The sequence below is a fragment of the Melozone crissalis genome, unplaced genomic scaffold, assembly GCF_028551555.1.
Source record: "Melozone crissalis strain CALT ecotype California unplaced genomic scaffold, PUWL_Pcris_2 ptg000081l_1, whole genome shotgun sequence".
NCBI lineage: Eukaryota > Metazoa > Chordata > Aves > Passeriformes > Passerellidae > Melozone > Melozone crissalis.
The window spans coordinates 5,222,491-5,238,202 of record NW_026535858.1 but is presented as its reverse complement, the minus strand read 5'-3'; the positions used below and the strand labels follow the sequence as shown (position 1 = coordinate 5,238,202).

At 44.5% G+C, this 15,712-nt stretch overlaps 1 protein-coding gene across 4 annotated transcripts in view; it reads left to right on the top strand.

Moving 5' to 3' along the window:
* Positions 1-3,303: 3,303 nt before the first annotated feature.
* Positions 3,304-15,712, top strand: part of EML6 (EMAP like 6) — a 90,818-nt gene continuing 78,409 nt past the window's right edge. For all 4 annotated transcript variants that reach the window (XM_054290377.1, XM_054290375.1, XM_054290373.1 and 1 more), the window contains exon 1: positions 3,304-4,146. In XM_054290377.1, coding sequence (XP_054146352.1) covers positions 3,950-4,146 — 197 coding nt within the window. In that variant the 5' untranslated portion in view covers positions 3,304-3,949. The remainder of the gene's footprint in view (positions 4,147-15,712) is intronic.

Here is a 15,712-nt window from a genome sequence, read left to right as displayed (position 1 = left end):
CCATCCCTGCCTGTCCTGCTCAGCTCTGGGACAGCAGCAGCACCAATCTGTCACAGCTGGTCAGGACTTTCCCTCCAGGCTGGCTCTGGAAGGAGCCTGGTCTGCCAGGTCTCTCCAAAACCAGTGTGAGGATAGAAAAGGCTCCATTTTTTCTTTTCTCCTTTTCTCCTAACGCTGTTTCTGGCCAGATCCAAGCATTGCATTAATGCAAATCAGTATTTCTACCCATAAGGGATAAGAGCTTAGAGCCAATTCCCCTGTTATGATTTTGTAGTTAAATTGTAAAATCACCGAAAGGCATCAGTCAGGATTGGATTAATGTAATGCCAGGCAACAAATAAACAGAACTAGATCACAGCTCCTGCTTCTGATCCCTCCCCTGAGTTATTAGGGATTTTATATAATTTTAAAAAGTATTTGCAGCTCAGATAAGAGGTACTAATTTTGAAATACCAATTAATATGCCATCTCTGTGCATCTGCTGCACATCCATCCATAAAAATATGAGTTATAAAGGCTATTTTGTGGAGCAGAGATCTAGGACATAAGACAGATGTTTCTGGGAGGGAAACCCTCAGTGTTCATTGTTAATCACAGCTCTTGGATATGTACAGAGTGGGCAGGATGTATCACAGAGGATTGGAGTTCATTTGAGATGTGGTGCTTTCTGGCATCTTCTATAAAAGGCTTACTTAAAAGAAGCAAACCAAACAGAAAACCAACCAACCAAAGAAACAAAAAAAACCAAAAAACCAACCCCAAAGCCCTCAAAAAATGCAACAGCAGCAGCAAATTGTCCCTTCAGCAGAGTGGTGACTGTCACTCGGGTACTACTCATCCAAGGCGCTACATTAGTTGGCTTTTACATTTCAAATATAAAATAAAAAAGTAGTAAAGTCACAGGATATGTGTTCCCAGCCAGTGGGCTCCTTTCCACAATGAGGAGGAAAAATACTGCTGCTATTTTCAATTTTTATGTGTCTTTTAATTAAGTTTTAAAGCATTCATTTTTACAGTTATGTGAAATTGGTAGTATATTCAGACGACTCTTTTTTTTAAACAGAAATGCCTTCTTTTAACTTAGGTTCACACTTTATTTTGGTTTGCATTGCTACTTCCATTCTCTTTGTGATGCTGAGGGTTCCAGAACCTGGAATTAACACCCAAAAAACGGCTCATGAGAGCATCCTGGATATTTATGTTGTGCTGACAGTGAACAGCAGGCTGCAGCATTGAGGAACATTCTCAGCAACATGACAGCTCTTAATAGGAAAGTAATAATGCCATTTTTTGAATTGCAAAAAAATGACACAAAACCTCATGCTTAAATTAATTTAATTAATTCAACCACCATCAAAATTTACCAAATTCTTGAGAGTGTAGGTTATAGAAAAATGAATTAAACTGAACTTGTGTTAGTCCACATGTTTAAGGTTTTTCTTTGAGGTTTTTATGGGGTGTTCATTCATGACTAATGTACTTAATTGTTAAAATGATGATAATAATTTATAATTTTTTTTCCAAAACACAGGATATAAATTTTCCTAAAGGGTTAAACACAAAGGACTGCCCTCGCCCACAGAGAAGTGACAGCCACGGCAGCAGAGGCTTGAAACTAGTTGGATAGGTGAAGAGCCTATCTATCATATTGATTAATTTTATTATGTAAATGAGATAATTAACAAAAAAAAAAAAAGAAAAAAGAAAAAAGAAAAAAAAAGAAAACTGCGATCACACGGAAGTTATTCCATTGAATAATACCAGGGCAGGAAAATTGGCCGGCATCGATCTCCTCACTCCCGTGACCCGGGCAGGACCTGAGGGAACGGCGGGAGCCGTGTCAGAGCCTGGGGGGGGATATCAGGGAAAGGCTCTTCCCTCATTCCCTCAGAAGGTGCCGGGCACTGCCCAGGCTCCCCAGGGAATGGCCACGGTCCCGAGACTGCCGGAGCTCCAGGACAGCGCTCTCAGGGACAGGGTGCGATTGTTGGGGTGTCCTGAGCAGGGCCAGGAGCTGATCCTTGCGGGTCCCTTCCACTCAACCCATTCCGCCATTCTATGATACAACAAAGTGCATGCGGTGAGCGGCTGCTGGGAAGGAGTTAAAAAACGTGAGTGCGAATTTGGTTGTATTCTGTGAGATTTTTGAAGACTATTGCGCACGGGGAGAGCAGAAAAATGGGGGCGCTTTGTCCCTAAATCTGCATGTGCCTCGAAGGCGGGGCCGGACTGTGCCGGCCATCGCCGAAGGCTCCGCGGTGCCCTCAGGGCCGGGCCCCTCATGAGGGAAGGCGGGAAGGGGCGCGCGCCCGCAGCAGGGCGGGAGGGGCCTCGCGCCGCCGCCCGCGCGCGCCCCGTGAGGCGGGAAGGCGGCTCCGCCTCAGGGCCGGCGGCGTGAGGGCTCCGGCCGCGCCCCCGCCCGCCCGGGGCCGAGCTCCTGCCGGAGGCGGCTCCCGAGGCGCCGGGGCTTGCATTCCCCTGAGGGCGAGAGTCCCGCTGCCGTGTCCCGGAGTGCTGTCGGCGCTGTGACCCCATGTGCGAGCGGTGGCGGCACGCCGCTCCTCGGCTCGGTCGGTGTGAGGCGTGTTGTGTGGGAAAAGGTACAGGGGTCGTCAGCCTTGGAATTCCCTCTTCCCCTCCGTCTGGCGCTGTGCACTGCAAATGGATGTTTGGTTCTGCTCCTCTGAATCCTCTTCCCTGTGGTTGTGGCCTTGTGGAGTGAGTTTCTGGAGGGCTGGGTTTGGGCTCCTTTCAGTGATACTATGAAGCAGTGGATAACCCAATAACATGCAGCAAACAAGCTCGACTGATAATGGTAATATGAATTCTGCTTTAGGAAAAGCAGAAGGCAAGAGAGAAAATGTGTTCCTTATAGTATCATTCCAAAGGATAACATTGAAAAAAAATAGGGGAAAAATAAGAAAACACCCCCCCCCCCCCCGAAAGAAAACCCAAACAAAACTGCGGTCCCCTCTATCTCGTGGTGACCTAGAGTGTTTTGTGACTGAAAACGGGAATATAAGATTGCCTTAATTACATAGTTGCTACAGACTCCAAAAGGAGAAAGTTTTCGGTTGCTGGGAGTGAGGAAAGGTGGGGTAATATTCCCATATTTATGCTGGGTGTTGTATGTGAGATGATATTGAAAGGGAGGGTTTGTGTGAGGACTCGGAGCACTGGATCCTGCTGAAAAGCCTCAGAAGCCCCCCAGACAGCCCAGAGTGGCCACAGCACCATCCAAGAGCAGCTCCCCCACCCACAGAGAACTCCCCTATCCAAACAGAGCTCCCCTCATCCAGGCAGAGCTCCCCCATCCGAGGAGATCTTCCCTCACGGAACGAGAGCTCCCCATCCAAGCAGAGCTCCCCTTATCCAGGCAGTCCCTTTGCATTTTAAACACAGGTGCACTCTGCGGCTCTAGCGCACGGGTGTTGCGTTTTCTTCTCTTGCAGCCCTGGCCCCGAGGGTAGATATGTTAGAAAGAAGAGCGCCCAGGAAGCTTTGTGCGGGAAGCCAAGAAGGTGCAACACGGGAGACGCAGCGGGGAGACTTTGGCAGGTGGTGCTGGTGACGCACAGAAGTTACTTTGCCTTCGGAAAGAAAAAAAAGCCGGGTGTGCTGCTTATGTAGGTGTGTTTTTGTGCCCCCGGGAAGTTGCCCGGGTCGCGCAGCGGCGGCGGAGCGGCGGCGGCTCGTCCTGGGCAGCGGCGGCGGCAGATGATGGTGGCGGCGCGGCGGTAGCGCGGCGGCATCGGCGGCATCCCGCATCCGCGGATGCACGGCCCAGCCCCAGCCCCGTCCCCATCCTCATCCTCATCCCCGCGCGGAAGGGACACCTGAGGCTCCGGCAGGCGGGCGGGGATCGCCGCCGTTCGGAAGGGGAGAGCGTGCCGGGGGAAGGCGGGCCGGCGCTCGGCTGTGTGTGCCGGTGGGCAGGGGGCTGGTTATCATGGCGGATCGGACGGCTCCGCGCTGCCAGCTCCGGCTGGAGTGGGTGTACGGCTACCGGGGCCACCAGTGCCGCAACAACCTGTACTACACGGCAGGGAAAGAGGTGGTGTACTTCGTGGCTGGAGTCGGCGTGGTTTACAACACCAGGGAGCACAGCCAGAAATTCTTCCTCGGGCACAACGATGATATTATCAGGTAAGGGGGCTGACTTCTCTGGTGGTGGGGTGGGGTGGGGTTTAAAGGGAAGGGAGGAGAATGTAGTGCTGGCAGAATACCCCCTCCTCGCCTCTTACAGCTCGGCTTGTACCTGCCGTTTTAGAGCAGCTCAGATTTGTTAGCAGCAATCTCTGCGAGAGCTGAATCTCTAGATACTGTTAATTGTCATTATTTTGTAGCAAAGCTTGAAAATATTGCCATAATAACGGAGGGAAGGTTCAATTTTTCTATTGCACTGCACCAAAAGCAAAGCGCTTCATTTCGGCGCTGGAAAGATCTCAGTGCAACAGTGCTGCAAAATCGTGGTTCCAGTGCCTTGATGTTTCCTGAGCTGGGACCCCAGCTCATCAATTCTGACCTCGTGCAGAAGGCAGGTGCAGCTCTCCTCGCCCTCAGCAAATCCCAGCATGAGAGCGCCATAAATCTGACACGTAGCTCAAGCTAATCTGGTTTTAATATCCAAAAAATGTAAATAGAAATCAAGTTCAGCTGTTTGCACTCCGGGCAAACAATCCCAAGCATGCTGGTGCGAGATGGCCAGGTCTTGCTCCTCATCTGTCCACTTCATTGTTCCTTTCTCTCAAATTCTGCCTGAGAAGTGGATTTAATTGATGTTTTCATCCTACAGAAATGCTGATATTTTTACTGCACCTCCCAAAATAAAAATGCAGTTTCAGTGTTCAAGGTAATCTTTAAAAAAATCTGTCCAGAATGCAGAAATTTACATCAGTAAAACAGAAAATTAATGTAGCCACTACTTGATGAGAGAAATGTGAGCCTAGAATATCCTCACGAAGGATGTTGCCTGGTGATGCCACTCCTCTGAGCACAGCTATGTGCTGCCCTCCCTGCTCACCCAGTTCAGCATGAATGAAGCGTTTCCTGGAGCATGTGAAGCCAGAACAGTCCCAGGTGACTCATGGTGTGGGAGGGCTGTGAAAGCATCTGCTGCAGCCAGAGTTTTGACACTCTGTAACCAAACCGCACAACTGTCACACAATCCTTGTTTGCAGAAAGCCTTCCACTTTTCCCAGGAAGAGCTTTTGGCTGCTGTGGATCCTCGTAGCAGCCTTCTCCCCCTCTCTAGGATTTCATCAAGTACAGTGCATGTACATCAAGGTTTATTTTGGTTCCAAAGGTATTATCAGCTCCAAAAGGCTGCTGAAAATAGACACTGGGCTGCTCAGAGAAGATTCAGTGTTTTAGAGACATCTGCAGGATCATGAAATTAAAAGTTTTGCTTGTTATGCGGACATAAAATTTGATACACTTTGGTACAGGAAGTGTAATCCATGTAGAGAGTTGTGTACTGCTGTGCTTATGTTTGAATTGTTATTATAACACCTGACAGCACCCCCCTCCCCAAACCCAATGTATTGTACAGCTTCTACCCTTTACTTAGAGACCTGCCACATTGGGAGCCTGCTTTTGGCAGTGTCGTGTTTAGAAAGCACAACTGGGATAGAAAGAATTGATGTTTCATATTTGTACTTTGACACTGCCTGTTGGGCTCTTTAAAGGAAACCAGAGCCATGTGTTCAATAGTTGTGTCTTGAGGGATTTGCTGAGTGTCCAACTCGTGCTTTGGAAAGATGGGTTTGGTTTCTGATCTGCCACACCATCAGAATTCTGGTGGAAAACTGTAGTGTCCACAAAGGATGAAACATTTGGGTGCAGAAGACATGAATGAGCAGAAGCCAAGAGCAGTTCGTGTCAGCTCTGAGGGGCCAAGAGCTGTTGCTGTCACCACGAGGGGTTTAAGGAAGGACAGACTGCCCAGACTGCTGCTGGAATGTTCTGTTGTTGGCACCAAGGCATTGGTGGCTGCCTCCTTTGCCACTGGTGCCCTGTGCAGTCCCTGCTGATGGAATTCCCATCACTGGGAGCACTTCAAGTAGATGATGCCTTGTATGGTCATTGTTGATATCACTAAAAAAAATGGGAATTGAAATTCTCACATTTTAAGCTTCACAGCTCTCATCCATTTGAGATGAATGGATGAATGTACTTATCCAATTTTTCTGGGTTTGTTGGGATTTACTTGCTTAAGACCAGCTTCTAAACAGCAGGGTGTGCATTGGCAGTCCAACAGGTTGTCATTTCCAAAGAGGTCTGAAACACTGTTTAAAAAAGAAAACTTGGATTTTGAAAAATATTGTGAATCACTGAGACTGGGAGACCTTCAAGTGGGGAGATCTTCAGCTTCCAAGGACTGCTGTTATCTCCTTCTGTGAATTTTTTTTGTGGTTTTGTGAATGCTTGTGTTTTGTTGAAAAAAAAAGATGAGAACCCCACGACTCTCAGAAGTAATATTGTGTGTTACCTTGAGGTGTTTATTGAAATCATGAGAGGGGATGTTTGTCCTTGGTGGAAAGGGCAGGTGTGTATGTTTAATATCTTCTCCAAGATTAATAGTTCTGTCTCTTGTTTTGCATCAAGATAATGCAGCTGGACATAATTTAGTTTGGGCTAAAGCAGAGCAGAAAGTATTGGATTAAATGTTATTGTATTGGAGAAATGCCTTTTTTCCAAGATTCCCATTTGAAAGGCGAGTTCTGCTGTACAGGAACCGAATGTTCTGCACTCAGCTAATAAGGTCGATGTTCCAGCAGGAACAAGGGAGCTCGGAGTTGTCCTGTTTTCTGTGCACAGCCACACCAGGTGCTGGGCTTCCAGTGCCTCCTCCTTTGACTCCAGGAGGAGAGGAGGCCCTGAACCACTGATTTAACCTTTCAGGGAGCCCTGCTTTGCAGAGGAGTTTGTGAGAGCATTGGCTTTGACAATAATTGAAAACTTTCAAAAGGACAGGTTTCCTTACTTTAATATTGTGCATTACTTGAAGAACAGTGATCAGTTAGATCAATTCTTGTTTTTCTCTCAATTAAGTCTCGGAGACAGTTCTTTCCTATAATTTTTCTGCAATTTGTGCATGTAAAAGCCACAGCAAACAGCAAAAATAAGAATATAACCCATTGAGATACTTCTCACTATCACTTAAAATACAACTGATTTTATCTGTTTCTGCAGAAGTCATTTGTGAACAGAGATTCCTAACCCTGAGAAATTTTCCTGTGGTGTAGTGACAAAGTTATTTCTCCCTGTTTTCGAGTTCCAAGAATTTCTGCAGAATTGAGCAGTTGTCCTATCTATGTTCTATTGTCACACTCCCTGGTTCTTGTGGAATCTGATATTTTGTATGTTGTGCACTTACAGAAGCCGGTTTGCATCCTGGCTGCCTCCATGCCAGTCTCTGTGAGGCACCAAGCCTGCTGCCCCTCCCAGGTCACTGCAGTCCCTGCAAAGCCCTGCTGTTATCCATGGATTGCAGGGCTGTGTTTATGTAGGGCTGCTCTCAGCTGGGATTTATCAGAATATTGCTCTGTGTGTGACAGACTGGGATTAACGTGCGGCCGGGCCAGCGGGGATGGGATTTCCTGGGCTGTGGCAGCCACTGAGGCCTGGCCTGCTCTCCACAAGGGTCGTTTCAGGAGACAGGATGTGTGTCAGGATGGGGATCTCTGCTCTTGTGCTCTGGGGAAAAAAGGAGTGACATGCTTCAAGCAGTGTTGTGTATTGCTGACCACAGTAAATATAATTCTGCAGTTTCTGATTTGCAGAGCTATGCAAATCAAAACCTCCGAGACAGAAGATCTGAATTGTACATTAATATTTTTTATTTAAAATTAAGTGTTATAATATCTCTATTTATGCTTATTAAGGGATCTAAAATACTTTAAATTTCTGTTATGCTTATTAAGGGATCTAAAATACTTTAAATTTCTGTTCAGTTGCCACCATTTGGAAGGTGACAGCAGGTGTTGGTTGTAGAGTGGTGTTCAGGTTGCTGTGGGTATTGTTTATCATCAGTGCATGGGAGCTGCACTGCCTGCAGCTTGGGCTAACCCTGGACTTCAGACACCTGGGGTGACCCCACAGGACTGCTGAGATTCAGTGAATAAAAGAGAGATTTTGGGAGAGATTTTCAACAGCAGAAATTCCAGCCGTGTTTCATAGATGCTACACCAGTGCATCTACCAAGCCATCCAAACTTAACAGACATGGGCACACTGGGGGTGAAGCAGGGTTTTGGGAACTGATCTGAGGCAGCAATTTGTTAAATGAGTTTTGTATGAAAGGAATTAGTTCCCCATAGAAACTCCTCTAATCAGCTTGTTGACTCCTTTGCTTTCAATGCTGGAAAACCTTGGGAAAATGCTGTTTACTCCATGGAGTTCCAGTGGCCTCTTTTGCCTCTGCTTGAGTGCTGTGCTGTGCTTAGGTTTAAAGTCTTTATCAGAGCATGACCTGCTATAAATTGGTTTCTTAAATATCTGTTTTAATGCATCAGATGTGTTGGAATGTACAGTCACAGGATCTTATTGAAAGTGATTTAGAAATACTTAGATCAGTTAAAATTGGAGAGAAACTCAGCAGGCATTTGTCACGAAATGTTGATGAGAATGGTCATCATTTATCCACAGCCTTTAACCAGAGCAGTCTAAACCTAATTTTTTAATACATTTTTTTACATTTCCTATGTGTTAAGACTGTGCAATTTTAAAACTTATTTTATTTCAGCTTGATTTCAGATGGCCAGGAGCCATGATGGTCAGGTAGTTGTGTGTAATCACTCCTTACCAGGATGAAAACTCACAGAAAATGTTTTCATATGAGTTTAATTTTTTAAATTTGAAATTAAGTTAAATGTACAGCTCCAAGTATTGAAATGCTTCTGTGTGAAAGTAGGAGGGGATTTGAGGTCTGTAAACAGGTCTTTTGGTGATTTGCCAACTGCTCAGGTTTTTGGGAACTTTGGTTAGGAGTTTTCTTCCCACCTAAAGACTGTCCTCTGGAACATCAGCTTATTTTTCATGAGGTGCATTTCTACCCCTGTCTGTGTTGGCTGTCCAAGAGACAAATTGAATTTAAATTCCCCTTCAGGGTGGTATTTATACAGGCCTGGGAACAGACCCCTAAAGCTTTAGGGAGGCTGATCTCAAGGCTGAGTGTGTGTTTATGTCAAGCTTCTCTAAGTGTTCCTGCAGCACAATGAGCCTTGGTGAGCTTGACGTTACTGCTGGAACTTCTGTGGGTGCTGGCGGTGAAGTTTGTTCTTTCTTCTCTGACAGATGGATGGAAATTCACTAAAATGATGGTAATTAAACCAGAACATAAAATAAAGGTTACTCTCAGAGTGACACAGCAACCCTGTTCTTTTGGCTGCCTAACACTCCTTGGTACAAAAGATTTTACTGGATTTTTTTATAGGGAATTTTGAGTGCCTCCATTATTTTAGCAGACTTGAATGTTCAAGGCATAACCCTACATGAAAATTACTGACTGGCACTGCAGTTTGTATGTAGTCATACCAATATTGATGCCTCCACATGAAAATTGGGCATCTATTCATGCCAAATGTCTGCTTCCTCATCCTCAGAAACTGTTATCCACGTGTAGAGAGAAATATTGAAAGTATCACTTACTGTGGTAGTAACCTACTACCTGCAAATATTAATTGCAAAATAACAGTCTGGGGCAAGATGAGCTGCACTTCTGAAGAAGAATTTTCTGTGTTTTTTTAAAGAGATGTTGCTTATTTTAGAAATTGACTGTAGAAATTGACTGTAAAAATTGTTGTTTATTTTATTTTGACTGTAGTACAAAAGACAAAATACACCCTCAGTTTTTTACAGCTCTACCTGAACCCTTTTGCTTTCACCCTGACTTGGCAGAGCAGGCCTCCTTCTCTGTATGCTGGGAGCTCTGTAACTGCAGGTTAGTCACAGTCAGCTGCTGTCTGACCAGAAAAGGTGTTAAATGTAAATTTCTTTAACTTTTCCTTTCATCTCTCTAGTGTTTGAGCACTGTTTGTAAGGTCCTTAAAGGACCCTTTGGCTTCTCCCAGTGCTGGAATCTATGATGAGGGAGAAGTTGAGCTTTCTGTGTGGCAGCAGATCAGACATGAGGCCACTGGGATCTGCTCTCTGGCCCTGGTCGCACCGGTGCTGAGCATGTACGAGTGTGGCTGCGCCTGAATGAGATTTTAGCAGGTCTACAGCAGGTTCCTGATCCCTCCAGGATTCTGAGGGATTCTCATCTGTTTAGAAATTATTTATTTAAAAAAATATAAAAATTGAAATGCTGTTTGGTCAAACTGCTTTTTCTTAATGGCTGTAAAACAAGTTTATCGTATTCAGTTGTGTTCCTGATTCAAGGTCTCATGCAGGTGCAGTGATTGTTGCATATGTGCTGGCCTTTTACTTCCATGGGGGATTTGTTTGAGTGTTTTAAAACATGTGGCATCTGGGAGTGGCCACAAGTGTCTAAAAGGATATTAAATGAGTCTTTATGAAAGCTGTCTTCAGTTGAGAGAGCCATTTTAAAGCTTTTGTTTGTCAGACTGAAGAGGTTTGTGTGGTTCTGCCTGGGATCTCAGGCTGCTTTAGGAGGGGCATCTCTGCTGCACTCCTTGTAATGCAGTCCCTCCTTCCCAGGAGGGGAATAAATAATAGAACTGCCTTTCCCCAGGGAGCTCTCTGGGGTTGGGCTGGATGTGGCTGTGGCCTGGCACTGAACTGTCCCTCTGCTGTCACCTGCCCTGCCTGGGCTGGCTGTGTACACTGCATTCTAATACCACAACCAAGTTTTAAAGAATTGCAGCTGGGCTATGGGCTTACAGAAAAGAGAATTTTACAAAAGATACTTAGAACAAGTAACCCACATAAGTCCTAGACAGGAATAAGAACAAGTAGCCCACTCAAATAAATCCCAGACAGGAATTCTGCTGTGTCTTCTTAGCTACACGTTGGGTTAATGTCACTCCATGGTCTGGCAGCTTTCATTAATTGTGGCCATAAGGAATAATTCATTGGGACTTTGCAAAAGATGCACAGCAGAGCACTGTGACCTTCCATATGCACTCCCATTCTCTTCTTTGAGACTGGATGAGATTTTTGATTATTTAATGTTGTTAAATAATGGTGTAAAAATGCTCCTTTTCCTTTTCCTTTTCCTTTTCCTTTTCCTTTTCCTTTTCCTTTTCCTTTTCCTTTTCCTTTCTCTTTCCTCTTCCTTTTCCTTTTCCCTTTCATTTTCCTTTTCCCTTTCCTTTCTGCATTTTCCTTTTCCTTTTATAATCAGTTGGTTTCTGTATTACAGGTCATGTCACTCAGAATGCACTCAAAATTTTGGGGGCCTTCTTTTGGATATGAAACTCTTTGGAATATAGAGTTTGTGATATAATTGTATCACAGGTCTCCAAATAAGTATTTCAAAATAATTTCAAATGAAAATTTGACATTTAATATTGTGGCAGAAAATTTAGGCACAGAATAAATTAAGAGAGGTAATTCCCATTATTTCTCTTCCATTAACGGGAGGAAGAACACATTTTTAAAGAAATCTACACATCTGTTTTAGGCTCATCTCTCTTCCATCTTATCTCCTCTGGCAAGGACAGTTCAGATTATTAAAAATTCTCCTTTTATCCTTTTAAGTTCTCCTTATGTCCTTTTAAAAATCACCTTTCATAAATTCAAGTCTTCCCTGGCAGAACACTAATACTTTTGTAAAAAAAGCAATTTTATAAATAATTTCAATCTTAATAAAATAGATATAAAGTAATTTCTTCCTTTGAAATAGAATTTAGCCAAGAACATAGAGTTTTGAGGGCTTTGTGTTTTTTTGTTAGTTTTATTTTCATATTTAGTTTTCCTATGGCTTCTATCATTTTCAGATTTAATTTTTTTTCTCCTTTAAGGAGATTGATTTCATGGAGAGAGAAATAAAATACAGCATGAAAAATGCCATTTTAGTTTTGTTTGCAGAATGAGCAGAGTGCAGACACATAAAGGAACCCTCACTGGCTCTTGGCTGCTCCCTTCCCAGGGAGAGCTTGTCCATTGTAATTCTCACCTTAGGTTTGTACTGAAGAATTAGCTGGGATACATCTTTTGTCTAATCTGGCATGGGTGAAAAGAATGAAGGGAAAAGGATATTTAGCTCAGGAAAACTGTAAGAGAATAGAAAAACAAATGGATATATAAAGTGTTCTCAAGGACATGTGAAGCCTCCTTTAGGAGCTTGTGATTTTTACTGCTCTGAAAGAATTCAGGATCTCCAGGCAGCGATGCAGGGACCTGTTTCTCTGGCCCTGCACAGCACCGAGTGTGTTGCTATTTCCCACTCCTGGCTGGCTGCCATGGTGTGGTTGAACCTGGAATTCTGCCCAGCCCTGCTGAACGCACTCCATGAGCAGATTTGATTGGAATTAAATCTTACCGGGGTTTGTGCTCCGAGATCCTGCTCAGCCTCAGCCTCCAGAGCACAGGAGCCACCAGCAGGGACAGGGCAGGGCCAGGGAGCCACCAGCAGGGCAGGGACAGGGCCATGGAGGCACCAGCAGGGACAGGGCCATGGAGGCACCAGCAGGGGCAGGGACATGGAGGCACCAGCAGGGACAGGGCCATGGAGGCACCAGCAGGGGCAGGGACATGGAGGCACCAGCAGGGACAGGGACATGGAGGCACCAGCAGGGACAGGGACAGGGAGCCACCAGCAGGGCCAGGGAGGCACCAGCAGAGCCCAGGCTGTGTGTGGCAGGCAGGGCCAGGGAGGCACCAGCAGAGCCCAGGCTGTGTGTGGCAGGCAGGGCACTGCTCTGGGTGCTGCAGGAGGCTCAGGGCATGAGCAGGGAGATGTGCTGTGCTCTCCACACGAGCCTGGCAGCTGGGGCTGAACCTGCTCTCTCTCCTCTCTCTCCCCCCCTGTAACATCCCCGAGAGCATAAGCTAGAGGAAAAAACCCCAAGTATTAGCAAATGACAAGCAGTAAACCAGATTATAACTGCCTGGAGCTGCATGCTGCCAGGCAGTTACATAATGGCAAAAACTCTTCAGCCTCCACTGCAGCACTGAGCCTAAAATACAGCAGAAAGGGCTCTGATGAGCCCAGCTCTCTGAGGTTTCACTGAGAGCACAACTCCAGGTTCCCAGTCTCTGCTCTGAGGAGCTGGCTGAGAAACCAAGAGAAAAAGAGAAATAATTGTAATAGGCAAGAAAATTAATCACAGTGCTTACATAAAAACACAGAAATGCACAATTGCATGTTTGTTTATGTAACTCCTGGTATTAGTCTCACAAAACAGAAGTTTTAAAGGCATTTTTTGGATCATGGTAATCTCTCTTAAATACAGCATGTCATGGATTTTATTGGTGTAATAATGTCACACCTGCTCTCTCCTGTTTGTGTCTGTGAGTGGCTGCACATCCATTAAAAACCAGGTAAAATTAATAACTGGTTGCATAATTAATAATCTTAAATTGCATTAAAAGACATGTTTGAATAATAGGGATGGTCCTATATTCTGAGGGTGCCTAGTGCAGCTGGTTCTGTGGAAGGACAGAGAGGCTGAAGTGATTTGTGAGCATCTTTTCAAAATGCCTGACGAGTCTTTCAGTGGAACAGGAAGGTTGGTGAGCACTTCCAGTGACACTTTCCTTCTTCAGAAATGTGATACTGAAAGTTTTACTTATGGAAAATGTGAATTTAACAAGATGACATCACTTTATATTTGAAACTTGCTGTATTTACATTTGTAAGAGTTCATTTTCAAGTAACTGTAGGGCACTCCCATAAACATGACAAGTTCCTGTTGAGTTGGGTTTGGATGTGGCTTGTGGGCTTTGAACAGTGTCAGGTGTTTGTGTGGTTTCTTTCCAATGTCTGGCTGTGGTGCTCCTTGAGACCTCAGGGTTCAGGACCTGAGCTTATTCCATGTGCAGGGGCAGCTTTCCTCAAACCTCTGCCCATTGCTGCCTAAAACAGCACTAAACAGAGGTTCTGAACCTTTTCCCTCCATGTTTTACCCCAGTTATCCATTTTGTAGCCAGCACAGAAGGGAAGTTATCTGATTCACAGAACTTGCTAAATTCCCAGACTCTCTCCTCACTTTTTGCCATTTCTCTTCCCTTTGTGAGGAGTTAGCACAGACATGATTTTGCTTTCCAGCCATGGTGATGACTCTGTGGGCACTGCCTTATGAGGGAACATATGAATTGTTCTGTTACACAGATGGATCACTTTAAAAGCTTGGAAGTAAACTAATCTTCCATTCTAAAATTTCTAGAAAATGAATTTCCAGAGCTTGTTTGATGGGAACCAGGGTGTGGATCTTTAACTTTCCAGAGCCTGGTGGATGCACGAGTGTGACCAGGCATGTGAGGAAATCTCAGATCTGCATGGGAGATGGGTGACAGCTATTTATTTCTGCACAGGCCTATTTTAAGAATATTGTAAATCTGAACAGAGAGTCTTGTTCTCTGAGAGCTGGCCTTATGTGAGATAAAACATGATTTTCCTGTGAGGGAGCTGAGAAAGCAGCATGCATTTGTCTGTGTCTACCTCAGTAGAACTTCACAATTGTGTCTTCATTGCCTGTTGGAGCAGGTGAAGGGTCAGAAGAGAATTTAAATTAGGAATAACAATGTACTGTGTGTTTCAACTGAGGACAGACTTATCTAATTGCTGTTAAATAAGTCAGCTCTTCAGAATGCCCTGATTCTTGCTGTATTAAATATTACTTGAATGTGTATTGCATTTCGCATGTGGTATCTGCTATTTTTCATTTCCAATCTGTGGGACTCCCCACTGCTTAGGGGTAAATGTTCTTTTACCTTGTCATTTAGTTTGGCAGCAGTTACTTTATACAGCATGACAGTCACTGCCCTGCACACATTTCTGTCCTGCTGTCTTCCTCCCTATAGATACAACGATTTGATCAGCCTGAGCCCCTCAAAACTGAACATCTGCTGCAGCTGTCACAGGCTGCCATCAACAGCCATTGCCAGGACTGTGTTCTGTGTTTTTAAATTTATGTACACACACAAATACATATAAATAGTGTGTATATATATATATATATATATATATATATATATATATATAATTATGCAGTATTATATAATGCATAAATATAAAAAATTGATATTTTTGGCTTTCAAATAAATTGTTGACTAAATGTCATTACATAATTACTTCTGGAGGAAGCAATGGGGCTGATGTCCCTTAATTCCATTTATGAATGGACTGCTCTTAATCCTGGACTTGTTAAGCAGTTGGGACTACATAGAATTGTTCAATATTGGCACATCTGAGCTTTTTCTGAGTGCTGGCAGAAATTTAGGCTCCTAGGAAATGTTTCCAGTAAAAAACAAAAAAAATCTCTTGCATTGTGACAGGAGGGGTTTTTCCCTCTAGTATGTGACAGAAATTTAAAAAAGAAAAAAAGGTGAGAGTCACCAAAAAAAGCAATTGCCACAACCATGGTTTGTTCTTTGGGGCCTGGGCTGTGGCTTGAGGACAACATGCCCAAATATGTTAAAACAGAAGAGTTTCACTGCATGTCAGCATGAATTTAAGGCATCAGACCTTGCATTGTGCTCAGGAGGTCCTGGGGATTTTTAGCTCTTCATTTCTCTCTTCTGAAGGCAGACTGTGGCATTTCAAATGTCATTTTCAGTTATGTCCCGCACTGGTTGTTGCTGTG